Source organism: Saccopteryx bilineata, chromosome 5, assembly GCF_036850765.1.
Source record: "Saccopteryx bilineata isolate mSacBil1 chromosome 5, mSacBil1_pri_phased_curated, whole genome shotgun sequence".
NCBI lineage: Eukaryota > Metazoa > Chordata > Mammalia > Chiroptera > Emballonuridae > Saccopteryx > Saccopteryx bilineata.
The window spans coordinates 211,431,774-211,454,359 of NC_089494.1; the positions used below are offsets into that span (position 1 = coordinate 211,431,774).

At 36.3% G+C, this 22,586-nt stretch overlaps 1 protein-coding gene across 1 annotated transcript in view; it reads left to right on the forward strand.

Moving 5' to 3' along the window:
• GC (GC vitamin D binding protein) overlaps nt 1-22,586 on the forward strand; it is a 42,810-nt gene that overhangs the window by 19,846 nt on the left and 378 nt on the right. Inside the window, exons 5-12 of the mRNA XM_066280768.1 lie at nt 1,668-1,800; nt 2,513-2,607; nt 6,628-6,757; nt 8,251-8,453; nt 9,648-9,777; nt 10,627-10,724; nt 12,788-12,920; nt 19,657-19,711. Of these exons, the coding sequence (XP_066136865.1) occupies nt 1,668-1,800; nt 2,513-2,607; nt 6,628-6,757; nt 8,251-8,453; nt 9,648-9,777; nt 10,627-10,724; nt 12,788-12,920; nt 19,657-19,692 (958 nt within the window). The 3' untranslated portion in view covers nt 19,693-19,711. The remainder of the gene's footprint in view (nt 1-1,667; nt 1,801-2,512; nt 2,608-6,627; nt 6,758-8,250; nt 8,454-9,647; nt 9,778-10,626; nt 10,725-12,787; nt 12,921-19,656; nt 19,712-22,586) is intronic.

Consider the following 22,586-nt stretch of genomic DNA (forward strand, 5'->3'; position numbering starts at 1 on the left):
CTCCCTCCCAGTTTGTCCTACATGGATCCCCCTGTCCTGTGATAGATTTTCAAATATTTGACAGTAGCTATCATGATTCCCCTGGAGCTAGTGATTTTTGCATAGGCCATCTGATAAAATTTTGTTGTTAAGCACATTTTTAGTACTTAATTTCCACTAAAGTATAAGAAATAAACAGTTTTTTTCTTTACATTTTAAGAAACAGTTGTGAATACAACACATGTTATACTATATAAGTAAAAATATTACTTTGATCCTCTTATTGTTTAACATTCATAAGAAGCCAGATTATACATAGATTCTTTTTTTAATAAAATGATTTTAGAGCATTGAATGGAGGCTTCTTTTTTTAACTAAATTTATTGGAGTGACACTGGTTAATAAAATTGTATGTTTCAGGTGTACTAGTCTATAACACCGCATCTGAATATTGCACTGTATGCTCACCCCCCGAAGTCAAGTCTCCTTGCATCACCATCTATCCCCCTTTACCTTCTTCTACCTCTTCTTACCCCTCTTTCCCTCCGGTAATCCCCATACTGTTGTCTGTGTCTATGAGTTTCTTTTTTTCTGTGCTTAATCCCTTCACCTTTTTCACTCAGCCCCCTACACACCTTCCCCTCTGACAGCTAGCTCTCAGTCTGTTATCTGTGTCTGTCAGGCTGTTTCTGTTATTGTTGTTAGTTTATTTTGTTCATTAGATTCCACATATAAGTGAAATCATATGGTACTAGTCTTTCTCCAACTGGCTTATTTCACTTAGCGTAATATTCTCCAGGTCCATCCATGCTGTCATGAAAGGTAAGATTCCTTCTTTTTTACTGAGTAATATTCCATTGTGTAAATGTGCCATAACTTTTTTATTTAAGTGCCCATCAGTAGATGAGTAAATAAAAAAAAGCTATGGTACATTTATATAGAGAGTCTTTTTTTCTCTCTCTCTCTCTTAAATTTAATGGGGTGGCATTGATCAATAAGAGCACATAGATTGCAAGTAAACATTTCCATATAGCATTTGAAATATTGATTATATAGAGTCTTTAGTCTTGGAAGATTATAAAAATGACAAAAATGGAGAAAATAAATTATAATGGAAAATATATATATACAAAAAGTCAAAAGCAATGGCAGTCAAATAGACTTTAAATGTATGAAATCAAGGTTACAATTTTATAATAATTGATTGACCTGCCTGTCTCTGTAAATTTTCAGAGAGGATTTTATCCAAGATTTCAGAGTCTATTTTAGGCCCATAAGGGCTTATGCTCCTAAAAATTAAAAAGACTTCAATAATGAAGTAAAATTATTTGTAAAAATCATATAGACTAGTAAACAGAGATAGATAATGAAAGGTAAATCCATAATTACATTCATTTCAATTAATTAACATTAATAAGCATCTACCATGGACCTGCAAACACTAAGTGAATAAAGCAGACGGTCCCTCCTCTCAAGCAATCCACATGGAAATTTAGGAAAGAACTTATTTTTTGTTTAAAGAAGATGTTGATTGGATGTGACTGGTATTATAACCCGTTCTGTAAATCCTTAGTGTTTTTTGGATACTAAAACTATAAACTATCTTAACATGTATTCTCCATCAAAATGCTCATAGAGATAATTTTTTTTTCTCACAAATCTTTTGACCCATGCTTTTTCCCCCACAGATTTATGTATGAATATTCTATTAATTATGGACAAGCTCCTTTGTCGCTTTTAGTCAGTTATACCAAGAGTTATCTCTCTATGGTAGGGTCCTGCTGTACCTCATCAAGCCCCACCATGTGCTTTTTGAAAGAGGTAGGTGTCATTTATTACATAGTTATGTTCTTTTCTGTTTTGTTTGTTTTGTTTTGTTTTTCTTCTTTTCCAAATGAGAGGAGGGGAGTTAGAGAAACAAACTCCCACATGTGCCTTGACAGGGATCCACGCAGCAACCCCCATCTGGGGCTGATGCTCTGCCATCTGGTCATGCTTGCAACTGAACTATTTTTAGTGCCTGAGGTGGAGGCGCCACAGAGCCATCCTCAGTGGTGCCTGGCCGATGCTTTCAAACCAATTGAGCTATGGCTGCGGGAGAGGAAGAGAAAGAAAGAGAGAGGAGAGGGAGGGGTGGAGAAGCAGATGGTCACTTCTCCTGTGTGCCCTGACTGGGAATCAAACCCAGGACATCCACACGTCAGGCGGACACTCTACCACTGAACCAACTGGCCAGGACATATATTCTTTTTTGTTTCTTTTATTAACGCTATCCCTTCTTTTTAAATGGTAGAAGTTCAGATTCTGAAATCAGTACAAGGTTCTAACATGCCTCTTTTGCATTTTGTTCATTGGAAAAAACAAACATACCACTACTTCTGGAAAAGAAATATCAATAAGTTTCTTCGGTCAGAATTCAGTTTTGTAGTTATCAAAAAAAAAGTCATGATATTGATAGTCTCTTCTTTCATTCCTGCAGACTACTTTCAATGTACCTTAACTGTTTAATGAGATTCTTTCATTTATTTTCTAGAGACTGCAGATTAAACATTTATCACTTCTCACCAGCATGTCAAATAGAATCTGTTCACAATATGCTGCTTATGGCAAGGAGAAATCAAGACTCAGGTAAAGGTTAAGCACCATCAGTTTGCTAAGCTGTTTGATTCTGAACTACTCATAATATTAGGATTCTCTAAGATAGTGTTTGTGTTAGAAGATATGAACTATATATAGTCTTAGCTCCAATAATCCTCAAAAGTTTGGTCCAGTTCTTTTTTTCTACGCAGGATATGAACAATAAGAAACAAAGCTATGTTGTGAAACATGAGATTTGCTTTTTATCAACCTTTTCCATATATTCATGCGGGAAAACTGGGAGACTACTAGAATTTTTTTTTTCACCATGCATATTAGCATGCACTATAAATACAAAAGCAAAAACAAAAAAATTTTAAATAAACTATTATTTTCTTTGCTCATTTTTTTCTTGGGATGAGACATTGTATTTTATTTGTTATGTGAAGCTTTGTGCTGTATAATACGTCTCTCTTAAGTTTTATGAATTTACACTAATTACTTAGTTACTTTATTTGTAACCTTTACTGGGATTTTTATGTTAACTTAATTTTTCAGTTTTGACTTTTCCTGTGTTTAAACTTCTCTCATATCTCCTCGATGTACAGATTTGCTACTCTATTTTATCATTTCAGCATTTACAATCTCTTTAATTCCTTCTACTCTGATCCACAGACTTTTTTTTCTTTAATGAAAATAAAAGTATTTATCTTGTATTGGCATCAGATCAGAGTCCCTGGGAATAGAAACTGCTTTCATTAATTCTTTAAAAGTAATTTTCCATTAGAACCACTCAAATACTAAATGGCATATTCTCTAGACTTTCACTTTAGTTTTCCTTCTGCATTAAGATTAGGTAGTTGGCAAGTAGAGCACAGAAATTTATAATATAAACTACCTATATGATATATCTATCTTAATCATTAATTTATACTTGCATTAGTGTCTAGGAAGTTATCCCCAGGAAAGAGCATTGAATGTGAACAAAGATTTAGCTACAGAGATTGCAATCTCATTTTTTAAATTTGAAAAATACAGAGACTTTTTAAATGTCCCTGGAGTAGAGACGTAGTTAAACCAGTTATAATATGACCATCTAAAAGAGGCCAAGAGTTTGTTATAGTTATATTATAGAAGAATATTAATGGAAATTACAAAACATTACTAAAAGAAATTGAAGATGATACAAAATATATAGGAAGACATCCCATGCTCATGGATTGGAAGAGCTAATACGTTAAAAAATGTCCATACTATCCAAAGCTATCTATAGATTTAATACAATTTCTATCAAACTCTCAATATCAACTTTTTTCAGAAATAGAAAAAAAAGACATCTTAAATTTAAATGGAGTCCTAAGAGACTCCATACAAAAAAAAAAAAAAAACAACCCTGAAAAAGTAAAACAAACTTGGAGTCTTCATATTTTCTGATTTCAAAACATATGAGAAAGCAACAATAATCAAGACGCAGCACTACTAGCACATAGGATATATAGACCAACAGAAGAGAACAGAGAACAAACCCTTATGTATTTGGACAAATGATTTTTGACAAGGGAGCCAAGAGTACAGACAGATAAAGGACAGTCTCTTCAACAAATACTGCTGGAAAGATGGGATATCCACTTGCAAAAGAATGAAGGTGAACCCCTACCTTTTACCATATGTTAAAATTAACTTAAAATGAATTAAAGACCTAAACATAATAACTAAAACTATAAAAGTCCTAGAAAAAAATAATGGAGGAAAACTTCAGGATATTGGATTTGAAAATAATTTCTTGGAATTAACTCTTAAACATAGTCAACAAAAGCAAAAATAGACAAATGAGATTACATCAAACAAACTCCTGAGCACTAAAGTAAATAATAAACAGAGTAAATAGGCAAGCTATAGAATGGGAAAAAATATTTCCAAATCATATATCTAAAAAGGGTTTAATATCTAGTATGCATAAGAAACTGCTACAACCCGACAACAAAATACCAAATAACCCAATTAAAAAGAACTGAATAGAGAATTCTCCAAAGGAGATATAAAAGTGGCCAGCTAGTATATGAAAAGATGCTCAACATCACTAATCATAGGAGAAACACAAAGCAAAACCACAATGCTGCTTCGCACCCATTATGATTGTCACTACCAAAAGAACAAAAAGTGTCAGGAGGAATGTGAGAAAATTGGAATTATTGTGTACTGTTGGTAGAACACTAAATTGTGCAGTCATGGAAAACAATGCAGTTTCCTCAAAAAAATTAATAGAATTACCATATGATCCAGTAATCCCACTTCTGCAAACATGGTGGAACAAAAGTAGTTTACAGTTGTTCAGATGGAAAATAAAACAATAATCAATAAATAATAATACAATAATAAATTCTGTGTTTTATGTACCAGCAACTGTAAACCTTCTTTTGCTCTATCTTGTTTATATTCCTGAGAATTCAAAGCAGGATCTCAAGAGATATTTGCATATTCGTGTTTATTACAGCATTATTCACAATCGCCAAGAGGCAAAAGCAATCCAATGTCCTCTGACAGGTGAATGGATAAAGAATGTGGTACTGGATTTACATACAATGAAATATTATGCTGCCTTTAAAAATCCTGTCACATGCTATATAATATGTACGAATAAACCTTGAGGACATTATGCGAAGCAAAATAAGCAGTCACAGAGCCACAAATACTGTATGACTCCACTCATATGGAGTACCTAAAGTATTCAAAATTGTAAAATCCTGGTTACCAAGGGAGTAAGAGTGCAATCAATGTTTAATGAATACAGAGGTTCAGTTTTACAAGACAAAAATGTTCTAGAGATCTGTTACAACAAAGTAAACTTACTAAACATTATTGAACTATACACTTAGAAAATGGTTAAGGTGGAGGCCCTGGCTGTATAGGTCAGTTGGTTAGAGCAGTGGTACCCATCCCCAGGCCGCAGACCTGTACCAATCCATAGGCCATTTGGTACTGGTTCGCAGAGAAAGAATAAATAACTTACATTATTTCCATTTTATTTATATTTAACTCTGAATAATGTTTTATTTTTTAAAAATGACCACATTCCCTCTGTTACATCTGTCTAAGACTCACTCTTGACGCTTGTCTTGGTCACGTGATACATTTATCCGTTCCACCCTAAATGCCGGTCCATGAAAATATTTTCTGACATTAAACCGGTCCGTGGCCCAAAAAAGGTTGGGGACCACTGGGTTAGAGCATCATCCAGATATGCAGAGGTTACTGCTTCAATCCTCAATCAGGGCACATACAGAAACAGGTTGTTTCTGTCTGCCTCTCTCTCTCTCTCTCTCTCTCCCTTCTTCTCTCTCTAAAATCAATACATAAAAATTAAAAAAATAGTTAAGGTAGAAAAGTAAATGCTATGCTTTTTTAATACAATGAAAAATATTTAACGGTATAGAATATATTCCTGACCCATTAAGTGAAAAGGTAAATTTGTCAATAATATAGCATAATCACTTAAAAAATAATTAACACCCTGTAAACCTTATAAAATACTTAAGGGTTTCATGCCAAAACATCAACATCTATTAACCCTGTGGTATAGGGCTACAGGTCCTCATTACTTCATTTGTACTATAGTTTGTAAGCAAATATATATATATATATATATATCAAAACACTTAAGAAGATTGTGAGGAGCCCCCATAATACCACATTGGTATATATACCAAAACATTTAAGAAGATTGTGAGGAGCCCCCATAATACCACATTGGTCTTACGAATAGAGAGATGTTAGTGCTCTCTGTATTGCCACTATAGATTTCACATTTTAAAGACATCCCTCAGCTATGTAGATCTGGCCAAAAGAGAAGCCGAATGTGAGTAATGAAAATTTGAAAAGCTTCACTGGGATGACGGAATGCTGAGTAGTAACCTCAGCACACAGGAACCATTGCACAGCAGATGTGTTCCACGCAGCTGTTGAACACAAGAGTTGAAACTATGATATTATTTTTCCAGTGTGTGTGTTCAGAATGAAACCAAAGAAACTGAGGTATGGAGTAAGCTAACAAATTCTTCTAAAACTGTTTAGCCATCTCATAAAATTAGCCCAAAAAGCACCAATGGCTGCTTTGGAGGATGTTGTGCCACTCGCTGGAGATGTTACCACAATCCTCTCCAAGTGTTGTGAGTCTATCTCTGAGGACTGCATGGCCAAGGAGGTAAGAGAAGCATCATCATCATCATCATGTGCCACACACTAAACTGCTTTTTACATGCATCATCCCAATGATCCTCACATGCATGCTATGAAACTCAAATACATTAATTCCATTTTGCAGATGAGAAAAAGTATAAGAAAGGGTTAAAAATTAAAGTCACACAACTAGTAAATAGCAAAGTCCACACACAAAGACAAGGTTGTCTGATTCCCAAGAACTTAGTACACTTGCAGAACCCAGTATAGTAGCCACAGGCCACATATGGTTAGTTAAGTTAAATATAACTAAACATAAATGAAATTTAAACTTCAGTTTTTAAATCATACAAGCCCTATTTCAAATACTCACTAGTATTTATATTAAACAGAACAGATACAGATAATTTTCCTTATCATGTAGTAAAGTCCTATTAGACAACACTGCAACCATTATACTATTGGAGGTTATGATTTTTCTGATCGTTCTGATTATACTTGTCATAATTTGATGGTCATTTCATTTTTTCCCATCATTTCTTGTTTACACAATACTTTCAAGTAGATACAAATCTGTACAGCTACTTTAGATAAAGGTCACACTCCAAGTCTGTGGATCCCTTTAGGAATAGTAACATTGTGCTGCCTGGTCTTTTTTCCATGAAGAATACATGTCTGTGTTAATAGGTATTTTTCTGTAACCACTTATAATGGCTAGTAGGACTCTTTTTCTCTCTCCATATATAATATATTATATATTTCATATATATGTATATATATAATTCCATCTATATATACATATATATATATTACTACATTGCCCTCCTAGATATACCTTATTTTATTTAACCAGTCCTCTATTACTCTATTATTGGGTTTAATAGCCTTATAGTTAAGTCTTCTCTTTACCATAATTATTTTCTGATGATAAATTCTTAGAAGTCAAATTGTATATTTTAAGGCTGTTAGCACATATTAGCAAATTTCCCTCCAAAAATATTCTACCAATTTACTTTCTAAGAGCATTCCCACTGACTTCTTTTTCCCTTCTTTTCCAAGTGAGAGGAGGGGAGATAGAGGGACAGACTCCTGCATGTGCACTGACTAGGATTCACCCAAGCAACCTCCATTTGGGGCTGATGCTCTGCCCATCTGGGGCCATGCTCATAACCAAGCTATTTTTAGCACCTGAGGTGGAGGCTTCACAGAGCCATCCTCAGTGACCATGGCCAATGTACTCAAATCAATTGAGCCATGGCTTCAGGAGAGAAAGAGAGAGAGAAGGGGGAGAGGGAGGAAGAGGAGTGGAAAAGCAGATGGTCGCTTCTCCTGTGTGCCCCTGACTGGGAATCACACCTACATACCAGGCCAATGCTCTACCACTGAGCCAATGGGCCAGGGCCCCACTGACTTTTATATATACCATGCTAGAACTGGTAAAGCTATGTAAACCTTCCTTATTTTTAATTGGACCTGCCAGAAAACTAACAACACATAAAATCGCAATTACTTTTGTAGCTGCCTGAATACACAGTAAAAATCTGTGACAACTTATCCACAAAGAATGCTAAATTTAAGGACTGTTGTCAAGAAAAAACACCCATGGACATTTTTATGTGTGCTTACTTCATGCCAGCTGCTCAACCGCTAGAGCTACCAGCCATTGAGTTGCCCACAAGTAAAGATGTGTGTGGTGCAGGAAACACCAAAGCCATGGATAAGTAAGTAGCTGATCTAATTATTATATTGACAGCATTGACATTCACTAGCATTAAATGACAAAAAAAAATAGATGGGGAAGAAATGGTAAACCTTTAACTGGTTTCACTAAGAAAAGAATTAAGATAAATACACCATGAGTTGCATACACTATGAATAGTATATGCATTCATATCATAGTCACAAAATTATTTCACAAACAGGTTGAATTTACAGCTCAGAAAATCATTTCTTAATATCAGAGAGCAGATTTAGACTGTTTACTAAAACTCTATATTTTTCTAAATACTTATTGTTTTTATGAATACATAGACAGCAATGGGATTAAGATAATCAAAGAATTTACACAAATCTATTTTCACAGAAAAGCATGCATTCATGGGTATGCCTGTGTATATGTGTCATATTTTGAAAATTGACGTCTATAACAAAGACAAAATATCCAGTTTCTGTGTCTTTAATGAAAAGTAAAAGATTTAGCTACAACAAAATCCAAATCGAAAGGTGTAGGATTGTAAACAATAATCTCATTGAAAGGCAAGTTATTAATAGTTGCTTTGAAGTTATTGTGACTAGTTAACACTGAACTAAGGCTCCAGTTTCTGTGAAACTGAACTAACTAGTGTGACTAGTTAACACTGAACTAACTAGTGTGACTAGTTAACACTGAACTCAGATTCCAGAAGTTTTTCTCAGTAAAATACTTGAGCCAACCCTGAAAAACCTTGAAGAATGCTGTGCCTCTGAAGATACTACTGCCTGCTTTAACGCTAAGGTACAATTTGCTAGATTTCTTCATCAATGTTGATTTAAAGTACCTACTTGATGCTTTATATATAGAGTTAATTGTGTTATGGTGACACAAAGGACAGTTTCAAAGCATTTGAAGTAGATGCATATATATAATATAGTGTGTAACTGGATATGTAATACAAACAGAGCCTTAGTTCAGTGTTAACTAGTCACAATAACTTCAAAGCAACTATTAATAACTTGCCTTTCAATGAGATTATTGTTTACAATCCTACACCTTTTGATTTGGATTTTGTTGTAGCTAAATCTTTTACTTTTCATTAAAGACACAGAAACTGGATGTTTTGTCTTTGTTATAGACGTCAATTTTCAAAATATGACACATATACACAGGCATACCCATGAATGCATAAGTGTATCCTTTCCTTTCTCTCTCATACCAGGTATACATTTGAACTAGCTAGGAGAACTCAGATTCCAGAAGTTTTTCTCAGTAAAATACTTGAGCCAACCCTGAAAAACCTTGAAGAATGCTGTGCCTCTGAAGATACTACTGCCTGCTTTAACGCTAAGGTACAATTTGCTAGATTTCTTCATCAATGTTGATTTAGATCAAGGGCTGGCAAACTGTAGCTTATAGGCCGCATCTGGACTGGTGCCTGTTTTTGTATGGTCTATATGCTAAAATGGCCTTACATTTTTAAATAGTTTTTTGGGTTTTTTTTTGTTTTTTTGTATTTTTCTGAAGCTGGAAACGGGGAGAGACAGTCAGACAGACTCCCGCATGCGCCCGACCGGGATCCACCCGGCACGCCCACCAGGGGCGACGCTCTGCCCACCAGGGGGCGATGCTCTGCCGCGACCAGAGCCACTCTAGCACCTGGGGCAGAGGCCAAGGAGCCATCCCCAGCGCCCGGGCCATCTTTGCTCCAATGGAGCCTTGGCTGCGGGAGGGGAAGAGAGAGACAGAGAGGAAGGGGGGGGGGTGGAGAAGCAAATGGGCGCTTCTCCTGTGTGCCCTGGCCGGGAATCAATACCGGGTCCCCCGCACGCCAGACCGACGCTCTACTGCTGAGCCAACCGGCCAGGGCCTTTAAATAGTTTTTTGAAAAAAGACTTGCATTTCATGATTTTAAAATTTGATGAAATTCAAATTTCAATGTTCATACATAAACCATGTCACTGTTCATGCATTGTTTGTGGCTGCTTTTGGGTCATAACGCAGAATTGAGCAGTTACCACAGAAACTAGCTATGGCCTACAAGCCTGAAACTTCTACTAGCTGGCCTTATACAGAAAATGTTCACCACTATGTGGTGTAGATTAAACACTCATACCAACATGTTTCATGGAATTATGAATTACTGCTTCTTGGCACGGTGTCAGGATAAATATTTTTATGTAATTATTACTTTCTTACAGGTCCCTCAGCTGAAGCCAGAGCTATCTTCTTTCATTGACAAGGGGCAAGAACTATGTGCAGATTATTCAGAAAATACCTTCACTGAGTACAAGAAAAAGTAAGGAACTTTCTCTAGCCGTGTCCTTCAAATTTATCAATATTAGTCTGGTATTATGATTTGAAATCATAGTTGAAGACTTAAGATGTGCTAAATGAGCAATAAAAAGAGTAAGTTCAATTAAAAGTTTTAAAAAGTAGTTAGAATCTGTAATCTGTATAAGAAAGAATTCTTTTTGTGGGGAAAATGGTTATGTATATTAGTTATGTGTATCAGGTTAGAACAGAGCCAAAAATATGTAAATTATAAGATCTGTAGGGACTTGATTAAGAAAACATAATTAATATATAGTTTATCCACATTCTTGTCTTAAAGCTATCTGTAGATGTAGCTATATATAATTAAGAAACTATAGCTCAGTTGGTTAGAGCATCGTCCTGATACACTGCAGCTGCAGATTCAATCCAGGGTCAGGGCACATACAAGAATCAATGAGTGCATAAATAAATGGAACAACAAATTGATGTTTCTTTCACTCTCTCTCTAAAATCAATAAAATAAACTATAAAATTTCTGGAAAATGTTATCTAAATTAAGAATATGTTGTCTAACAAAAGGACCTAAACTTTCAATTAAGTATAGTATCACCAGCTAATGTATTCACGATAAATTATAAATACAAATGTTAATTGATCACTCATATGTACAAAAGGCATTTTTCGCAACTAGGAGAAGAAGTCGTTTCTTTACAAATTGGTGTTAACAATAAAATAAGGATACATAAAAATGAAAGTAGTTTTATTGGGTTCCTGGAAAATGTCTCTGTTGAGACCATATCATTCTCAATTTCATTAAGTAGATTGCTAAAGTCTATTTCAAATCATCTTGAACAACACAGGCCTCAAGTAAGCACAAATAAAACTCCACATAAAGACCTTTCTAAAGATGTTCCCCAAAGTGGAACATCTCCTTCAATGACTTGAGTGAAATCAACCTTAGCAAAGCTGTAAAAAAAAATGAAAAATGGTGAAAGCCTTAGCTTCAAAATTATTTAACAGTTATTAGAAAGTTATATAACTAATAGAATAGTTTGAAGGTAGTATAGAATAATGTTAATAAGGTAATGCAAGACTAAATTCTCTTCCAACAGTTTTCAACTCCAGGATTGCGTGGGGCAAGTGAGTGATAATTTATATAACCTATTCCAGTTGAACACATAGTCGAATTGACATGTAAAGTCATGACATGAGAGAAGACTGAGGCCATTCAATCTAGGTATTAGAGATCCCACCCTGCTCCTGTTTTCTCCCATCCTCTGAGTTCCTTCTGGCCTCACTTGCCTCTCCTTTCAGCTGAAGTGAACTCATTTCAATAATGCTTTTAGGGGCAAACTAGTCCCCCCAACCATCTTATTTCTTCCCAGCATTCACCCTGCCAACTCCAATTCTAGATAAATTTGTATCTCTTCAACCTCCCCTTGCCTGCTACTGGGCTGGTAAGTACTCTTGGAGGAAGTCATAAAACCAGGCTGAGTTCTCCGCCATGAGGAGTTATCAAGAACGTAGACAGTTCAAACTGAGGAAGAAACAACAGAATTCAAGTGCTAGCACCACCTTGCCAGTGAGACAGAGAGCTGGTTAACACTAGAGCTAAAAACAAGAGCCAAAAGTCTCTGATCTTGTTTCAGTGTTTTCCAGCATTGCTGAGTAGGCAGGTTATACAAAATATGAGAGAAGAGAAAAAGCATTAAGCATTACAGTGGCATGAATTTCATGATCCTTTAAGGAGCTTGAAACTTACAACAGGAGCAAAGATGAAAGATTAAGGAAAACAGAAAAGGAAGTTATCCAAGATGACACAATGAGGTAAATAAAAGGGGAAAGGTTGGAATTCAATTCAACAGCAATTTGTATATTTACTTTTATGATCTTAAAAGCATAGATTTCACTTCTTAATCTCAAATTGAGTTCATAAAAATAGTTTTTCAGATATAGATAATGTTCTTTTGAAGGACAAGTATTTCCATTTTCACTTTTTTTTGTAACATCTGAAATGGCTATCTTTTGCGTTTAAAATGTTTCTAGAAACATCCAGTAAAATCTTACAAAAACATGGTCTTTCAGACTGGCAGAGCGATTAAGGGTGAAATTGCCTGATGCCACAGCCACCGAACTTGAAGAGCTGGTTGCCAAGCGCTCAGACTTTGCCTCCAAGTGCTGCTCCATTAACTCACCGCCTCTCTACTGTGACTCTGAGGTGAGGATAATCCATTTATCGCCACACAGCATTTTAAAGACTTATGCACTCAGATTTGCTTATTTCTTTTTGTTATTGAAATGTTATTATGGCCTTAGTTGGGTATCTCAGTTGGTTAGAACGCCATTCCCTGATATGCCAAGGTCTTATGTTCGATCCCCAGTCAGGGCACATGCAAGAATCAACCAATGAATGCATAAATAAGTGAAACAACAAATTGATGATTCTCTCTCTCTCTCTCTCAAATTAATAAATAAAAATTTAAAAATGAATAAATAAATAAAAGAAATGACATTATGTCCTTTCCTGGTGCTATATTTGTTGTCTTTACAATGCAAGTTAGAAAAATTACTGTTTTCATGGTATACTAATTTAAAAGCAAATTGAGGCAACTGTAAACGTTAGGAAATTTTACTTTTAAAGAAAACAGGGAATACAGGCAGCAAAGTATAGTACAGTGTTTTTCAAATTGTAGGTTGTACCTAATTAACAGCTTTTTTAAATGAAAGCAGAGAAAAAAAGACAGAAATATAGTCCATCTAACAGAGTGTGGTTACATATTTTGTGAAAATTTTATTTCACATATATGTATATATACGCATATATATGTATACGCATAGGTATCAGTAGGTAGATGGATTTAAAAAAGAGCCACTTTTAGGGAAAAAAAAAAAATTATACCATACCTCCTCTTAACTATAAAATTTTATTTTTAATGTAACAATAAAAAGAAATACAGTTTAATTACTAAAGGTTACATAAATATTTATTTACCAATAGTTATTTTCTAAAAATTAAAAAATACATTAATATTAAAATATTGGATTCATTTTTAACCACAAGTTTTTTTTTAAACACCATCAGTTGGTTTCCAACTGAATGATAAAGACATTTGATATCATATTTTCTCATTTCCTTCCTCATTTCTTGGAATTTGTTCTTGGGGTCATCTTACTTTAAATGTGATTCTCCCACCTCTAGCCCCTAAATCCCGCCCCTTCCTGTCTCCCTCCTCCCTTCGCCTCCTCTCTATATTCCCTTTTCTCCCATAAATGTAGTTGCATAGTTGCCATATTTTACCTTGTGAAGTTCCAGCCAGACCTTTTATTTTCACTGATAAGTGAATTGGTGTGTCCTTTTCACTGCGTTGGAGATGATCAGTTTTCTCCTATAAAACTAATGCGAGGTTGGTATTTGGCATCTTATCTTTATATCGACTGAAGGTGTGAAGGAAGGGAGGGTAGCCCACTTTAGGCTGTGTGGACCCGTTGTTTGTAGACCTGACCTGTGTTTTCTTTAACATTTTGTTACATATCTTTCTCTAGGGTTTTCTCCACCAAGTCAGTTTTTATCCTATTCCATGAGGAAAGGTTTGTTAGCCTGTTCATATACATTCAGCCCTTTTGTTCAGAGCACCCATTTGATCTGAAACTCTCCAGCAGTCAATTCAATTAGAAGAGTCAAAAGATAAGGCCGACACTTTCTTTCCCCACTGCCATCCTGGAGATATTAGTGGCAATTCCAAGAATTCTGTTGTCTCCCCCATTCCATTTCTAGAGTATAGATTGAGGGTTAAGACTAACTCTATGTCATATCAAAATATTTGCTTCCTCTCTCTACCTCTTCTTTCTAAAGTTCATGATATTCACTTGCATCCTTTCCCCACTTGATGGTAGCTGAGATTTATTTTTTTAATGTATTTTATTATTGTTTGTCATGTGTTGGAGAAGAGCCTTTATGATACATTTTTAACTCATTTTTACACATAAAATAAGTTACCAATAATTTAAAAGTAAATACACTTGGGCTAATGATTTAATGCTAATTAGAAGTCTTTCAGGATAGGTTAAAGAATGTTTTCCCTCCAAGAAGTCATCGGAATTTTTATTCATTTATTAAAACATGAAAACAACAGCCCTGGCCGATTGGCTCAGCAGTAGAGCATCAGCCCAGTGTGTGGAGGTCCTGGTTCGATTCCTGGTCTTGGCACACAGGAGAAGCACCCATTGGCTTTTCCACCATTCCCCCTTCTTCCACTCCCACAACCATGACTCGGATGAACAAGTTGGCCCTAGGTGCTGAAGATGGCTCCATGGCCTCCCCTTAAGGGCTAAAAGAGCTTGGTTGCCAAGCAACAGAGCAGTGGCCACAAATGGGCAGAACATCAGTCCCAGACTGGGGTTGCCAGATGGATCCTGGTTGGAGCACATGCTGGAGTCTATCTCTTTGCCTCCCTGCCTCTCACCTGATTAAAAACAAACAAACAAACATGAAAGTGGCAAAGCCTGGTTTGATTTTAGTATACTATTTTTATTGTTTTTTTTATTTATTGTTCTATCAGAATATATTGAATAATCAATCCAAGAACCTAATTTTAAAAATCACAGAAGTTTAAATGTGGAAAGAAGACTATAAAGTTCATCTAGTATAATTTTCCACTTAGTAATTCCTTCCAGAGATCATTCATCCTCCATTTAAATACCTATCCCCAATTAATTTTCCCCTAGAGGTAGCCAATTTCACTGACAGCTTCACTTATGAGTATATTTTCCTACAAATAAAGCCATGATAGTCTTATCATTTCTGCTGAGCCTAGTCTGGCTTTCTCTATCAACCAGAAAAAGTCTATTCTCTGTCCTCAATAGCGGCTTTATTATAATTGAAGTGACTTTTAAAAATTAAGCTGTGTATAGGGTTTTTTAAAGTCTTGAGCTATGCATACCAATTCTCTAAATATTTTAGTGAGTTTTTGTTTTGTTATTCACTGGATAGTGCCTTACAAACTTAATCTGTTTGACAAACTGAGGTACATCATCTTGTTCATTTCTCTGTATACTCTTGAAGATTCTGATTTCTGTTCCAATTTCTATATTTATTCTCTAGCCCAAATGTAGCTGCTAATCTTATTTGTAACAATTTATAGTCAGAATTTCAAATGAGTACAGTAGAAAAAAATGCCTATTCTTTCAATACTGCTGAGAAATATATATTTAGATATATTAAAAATTCATACCAAGTAAAGTTCTAAACAAAACTAAAAGTTAGAGTGTTGGGATATTTTGGTCATTATCAACATTAGAAATTTAGCATTAAACAATGAAACTGAGCAGTTCCCTCCTTTACTACTGGTTACTACCAGTTGCCTTTTCCTAATATAACAGGTAAATTTAGGTTGCCTTCTCACAGAAAAATTTATCTTACCAGCAGAATGTGCTCTGAGGGTCTAATTCAGTTATTGAAAAAAGAGGAGAAATATAAATATCTTTTTAGATTCTATCAAATTTGGTAACTCTTCCTCAGTCCTTGTTATCTCGACCTAAGCACACCTTCCTTTTTGACATCATACAAAACAAACATCTTTATGTATAAAATTCATGCTTGCTTCCTTCCTTCAAGCGTCTTGCCCTGCATTGCTTTGAACTGCTTTTCAGTATATTTTTCTTCATAACGTATTGTTATTTAAAAACCATTTCCAACTACAATGATGAGGGAAGCAAGGTTTTGACTTTCTGTTTTCTTGCTTTATAACCGGTGAATATACAGCAGCGGTGCTGCCAGGAGCCAGTCTTTCAGTAATTGCTAAGGAGAGTGAGATGAATGGAGTTGTTGAGACACTTGGGCACATCTGATCATTTACAGCACTCGGAAATTAGACCCCCTGGTGTTTCTATTAACCTTTTTGATTATCTTTCTCCATTGCTCTCATAGTTAGGTAAACAAGATCACCTTTGCCTTCTGATTTCATGTTCAGGCAAAATCTGATAGAACAGCCATTCACTTTAAAATTCTCAATGCTTAGAATCAATATTTGTCCTACATATCCTATAACATTTGGATTATAATTTATCAGTAAATCTCTTTGACCTATATTTGTTTGACAACTTTTTCCTTAAAAGTAAAGCCCAGTCACTCCAAGTCATATCCAGAAATCCACCTCTGTCTGCCAGTCTACATAGACTCGACATAGTCACTTAACAAGTGGCACAAGGGGCTTCTGAACACAAGGGGTTTGTGTTTCTTATGTGATAATCTAGCTTTATGCTTACGCTAATCTTGAAATGACCAGGACATAGAACAACCAGTGTACTTTTCTTTTGGCTTCACCATGGCACCCTTTATTGTACCACTGAGGTCCATTGATTGTAGAAAAATGTACTATTGCAAAATTAGACTTGAAATTATTATTTTACTCTATACTATCATTCAGATAGGGTATCCCTGTGCACCCCTCTGAAAACTTATTACGATTCTGCTACAATGTCCCAACAGAGTGCTAGTGGGCATCAACTATGGTTCCCCAAGAGATTGAGAAAGCCACTGTTACATGCTGGAGTTGATCATTAAAATCTTAAAAACATAGAGACAAATGCAAATAGCCAAGAGGGTACTAGACAAAGAGGATACTACTGTCTTCTCCTCTCTCCTCCCCTTCTACCTCCCCCTCTTTCTTCCTCTCTTGTACTTCAGAAAAAGTTGACATATCCACTAGAGTTTCTTTCTCTCAGTGTAACTAGATTTTGTGATACTCAGTGTCATAGCTATCATTTAAGTCGATACTATTTGTTAAGCAGAATATATATATATATTTTAAGTGAGAGGAGGGGAGATAGTGAAACAGACTCCTGCATGTGCCCCAACCGAGATCCACCTGGCAATTCCTATCTGGGGATGATGGTTGAATCAACCAAGCTATTCTCAGTGCCTGACTCTCGGACCAATCAAACTATCCTCAGCGCCTGACTCTCAGACCAACTGAGCTATCCTCAGGATCCAGGGTGACACTCAAACCAATAGAGCCACTGGCTACAAGAGGAGAAGAGCAAGAGAAGGGGGAGAAGGAGGGGAAGAGAAGCAGATGGTCATTTCTCACATGTGTCCTGACCAGGGATTGAACCTGTGGCATCCATTCACTGGGCCAATGTTCCATCCACTGAGTAAACTGGCCAGAGTCATAAGCAGAATACTAATAGCCTTGTTAAGTAGAATATTGATAGCCTTATATGTATGTGTTTATAGAATAACCTAAAACAATTCTAAATATTAGGTACCAATTAATTTCCCTTTTACAGATAGTATGAATGAAATATACAAGATTACAAGATGTTAGGAAAATCATGTTTATTTCACATGAGCCTGTTATTCTACATGTCATCAGATTTTAGCCCTAATTTAGTTAATACTGAAAACAAAATATTGATATCCAAAGACTATCAACTTTTTAATGAAAGTTAAAAACTATTGTTAAAATAGCAAAAATGACACCAGGTCAGTAGTATCACTGAATTCCATTATTATATTCTACCTTTTATCCTTCTATGACTCTTTGCTTCTCATTCTCTGTCATATCATCCTCCTCTTCTACCCACACCTTAAATTTCTAGGTTTTCCAGAGATTTTTTTCATGGTCTTCTCCACTTCGCATGACATTACATTTCCCCCAAGTGTTCGGAAATTCCTTTCATCTCCAAATCTCTCCCTCCAGTCAGACTCTCTCCTCGCAGCACCTAGCTTTTTATTCAAATGATTAAGGACTCTACTGTTCCACAAAAAAAATAAAACTCAATATGTCCCAAACATTCCCCTTAAAAATCTCATCTGGTATTGCCTAAATTTATTACTATCATTGCCATTTATTCGTTATCCAAGATTAAACATTACCCTTAATTTCTCCTTCTTTCATATACATCCAAACAGATTCAATATCCTATCAATTCTAACTCCTCAATATCTCTAAATCTCCACCCCCAACCTTTTCTACATTGTTGATACTTAAATGTGGACAATCTTTTTTTTTTTTTACCTAAATTATAACCTCCCAATTGGTCTCTCATCTCTAGTCCATGACAACGCCTCACACCCAATCCCATTCTATACCGATGTCTAAAGAACCTTTGTGAAACACAAAATTGTAATACAGTCCTCTAATTGCTCCACATCATTCCTAAGTTGAAGTCCTTTTTCTTTTTTATTTTGTTTTGTTTTTTTAATCAAGAGAGGTTGGACCTTTGTTCTCCTCTCCAGCCGGATGTCTCACTCCTTCTTCCTCCGCCTTTGGCTCTCCCCCACTACTTGCAGCTTTCCTAAGTACATTGTACTTGCTCAAATCTCCAGGCTTTTGCATGTGAAGATATCCTGATTCTATGACCTGGAGATCTTGCATCAAGATTGAGGATTCGCCTGACCTATGGTGGCGCAGTGGATAAAGCGTCGACCTGGAAATGCTGAGGTCGCTGGTTCGAAACCCTGGGCTTGCCTGGTCAAGGCACATATGGGAGTTGATGCTTCCAGCTCCTCCCCCTTCTCTGTCTCTGTCTCTGTCTCTGTCTCTCTCTCTCTCCTCTCTAAAAATGAATAAATAAATAAATAAAATGCTATAAAAAAAAAGAATCTTAAAAAAAAAAAAAAAAAAAAAGATTGAGGATTCAAGTTAGACATCACTCTGATAACCCTTCCTTGGGCCTCACGCTCTTCTGTTGCCCTTCATACTCTGTGCACACCCAGTAACTAACACTTTTTTTCTTATATATTTTCTATACAACATTGTAAACTCTTCAGGAGCAGGGATAGTGTAAAACTAAGTAAGTGTGAAGATAGCCAATAAAATGTTTAATAAAAATTGCATTTTAATAAGAATCCTTTTATAACATCAAGGTTCAAATTTTGTTTACCTTCATGATCTAATAGTCTGCTCATGAAATGCTGTATGAATAATTAGATAACATTTTTTTCATTTCAGATTGATGCCGAAATGAAAAACATGCTGCAGTCCTGACAGGTGTGTACCATCTTAGGTAAGTATTGTTTTTAAAGGCAGCCAAAATCAAAAACCCAGTTTTGTGTACTGTATTTTTTTAAAATCATAGAATGGGAAGGAGACTCTCAAATCATTTCTTCTATTTTCTAGTCAAACTTATTTTACTGGTGAGTTTCTGGGAAAGTTAAGGAGTTTACACAAGTATACACAACTGACTTTTGGCATACTTAAACTAAAATCTGGGTCCCCAGCCTGGGGATAGCCACCATACCCTCACATCTATGATAATGACAACATGGAGACCATTTCAGGGATTATGATGCATTTAATAGAAAAATGAGCTAAAAGACAGAGTCCATCACATCTTAAAGACAACATAGTCATGTTCTTAGGAGGAAAGAGGCATTTCTCAAATTAATGCAATACTGTAGAAATATCATCACTTGCTTTTTTCAGAAATTACATTTTCACTCAAAAATACCTGAAGATATTAAGGACATAAAATAGTTTAGACAGAATTTCATACCTTAAACTAAAGATGACCTCAACTCTGCACATTTCAACAAAAGTATTTTCTGTCCAGATTTAATTATATTCACTTTAAAGAGATTACTTATAAACTTAAAATATATATATATATAAATAATGATTTTGGTTTATCTCAAATATTAATTGAGCTAAGTATTTTTTTTTTGTATTTTTCTGAAGCTGGAAACGGGGACAGACAGTCAGACAGACTACCGCATGCGCCCGACAGGGATCCACCCGGCACGCCCACCAGGGAGCGATGCTCTGCCCACCAGGGGGCGATGCTCTGCCCCTCTGGGGCGTCGCTCTGTTGCGACCAGAGCCACTCTAGCGCCTGGGGCAGAGGCCAAAGAGCCATCCCCAGCGCCCGGGCCATCCTTGCTCCAATGGAGCCTTGGCTGCGGGAGGGGAAGAGAGAGACAGAGAGGAAGGAGAGGGGGAGGGGTGGAGAAGCAGATGGGCGCTTCTCCTGTGTGCCCTGGCTGGGAATCGAACCCGGGACCCCTGCACGCCAGGTCGACGCTCTACCACTGAGCCAACCGGCCAGGGCTGAGCTAAGTATTTTTAATGATGCAAATTTTTTGTGTTGCCGATTTCCTGACAATTTACCCCCAAATGATATAGAAGCCAAAGCTACTGACTAATAAAATTAAATCATTTCATCATCTCCATGTTTCCAACTCTTAACTATTTGAATTATCTGAAACAATAAAAACAAACATACAAAAAAAAGAAAGTTAATACTCTGAGAAGCAGTACAATGGGGGTGGTGAAGAAAACTCGTTTTTGGAATTACCCAATCTGGATTACAATCCCCACCCCAACCATTTATGTTTGTGAACCAGAGCACATTATTTAAATTCTCTAAAACTTGGAGGGGAGGGTTGTATAAAAGAAAATTACAATATCTACCTCTCATCATCATAGTAATGACAGAGATGATAAAATGCCTAGAAAATAGTAGCAGTGACACCCGCAAAGTTGTTCTTCCTGCTGCTGCTGCTTCTGTGATTTCTCTTTTGCGAAAACAGGTAAGCTCTCCAGCGGCAGAAGTGGCACGTGTTGTTTGGCATGCAGCAGTTCCTAAAACTATTTTTTAATGAGGCTAAAGGCCAGGTTTCAATTTGACAAAGATGCACAATAGGTTCTTCAAAAAATAATAAGTTCCATAAAATTTTCTGGACGTAAAACTCGTATCCAGATCACTAGTCACAAAGACCAGAAGATAAAAAATGTATACAATCTACATCTAGAACAAGGTTTATTCACCTGTCTGCACTCTGCAACCATAGCCCTCCCTCTGCATCCTGCTCTCCGGAGAGAGCTTTCGCTTGTGTGGCAACGATGACCTCACACAATTCTAAGAGGAAAGCTTCTTCTCAGTTCCTAAAATTATTATACCACTCTGGTTGGCTTGGTATTTCTTTTCAGTGAAAACCTACCCCTCTTCAGAGATTTGAACAGCTGCTAGAAGCTGAAGACTTTTTCTCAAGTGTTCCCATTCTTAGATGTGCCCACAATCCATGTCTTCCGTTCAACAGTTTGATACTATTTCAGTCTTAACTAAAGTCTTATTATAAACCTGAGTGGTCATCCTGTCAATTATTGTCCCCTTTGATCAACTTTTTTTTCTTCAATCCTCAAAACTGATTGTGGCCGCATTTGTATGCCCTCTGAAGATAGAATTACTGTCTCCTAATACGTCTCACAAAACCAGTTATCTTTTTTTTTCCCTCCTCTTCGACTTTAGAAACAATTAGCATTCCCTGGGTTGCCACAGATAAAGAAGTTGGCTCACACTGCAGAATCAGGTTGAATGGGAAATACTTTAAATGCCAAAATCACGCCAGCACAGCCAGGTGCTTCCACTAGGAGAGAAACCTCACTTGAAGGTGTAAGCTCAGAACAGAGAGACGGACTACCACTCTGCGGTGCTGGTTTAGAAAGGGGGAAAATAGACAAGGGGAAAATCAAGGGGAAGACACATTTGCCTCATTACAAAGTAGGTGATTTAATAGCAACTCCCATTCTGTATTTTACTAACAGACAACTACAGCCCTGACCAGATAGCTCAGTTAATTAGAGCGTAGTCCCAAAGCACAGAGCACAAAGGTTCCAGGTCGATGCCCAGTCAGGAAACATACAAGAGCAGATTAACGTTTCTGTTTTTCTCTCTTCCCCTCCTTCCCTCCCTTCCTCTCTCAATAAAATAAATAAATAGGAATTTAAAAAAAATATAACTACTGAACTACTATCTTAATCCCGTAACTAGGAGTAGAAGGAGGGGAAGCTCATGTGCCCTTGGTCGCTGTTTTTTGCTCTGGCATTGAGTGTTCACTATCGGAAAGCAGTAAATTATATACATTGTTACAGAGAAAAGGTGT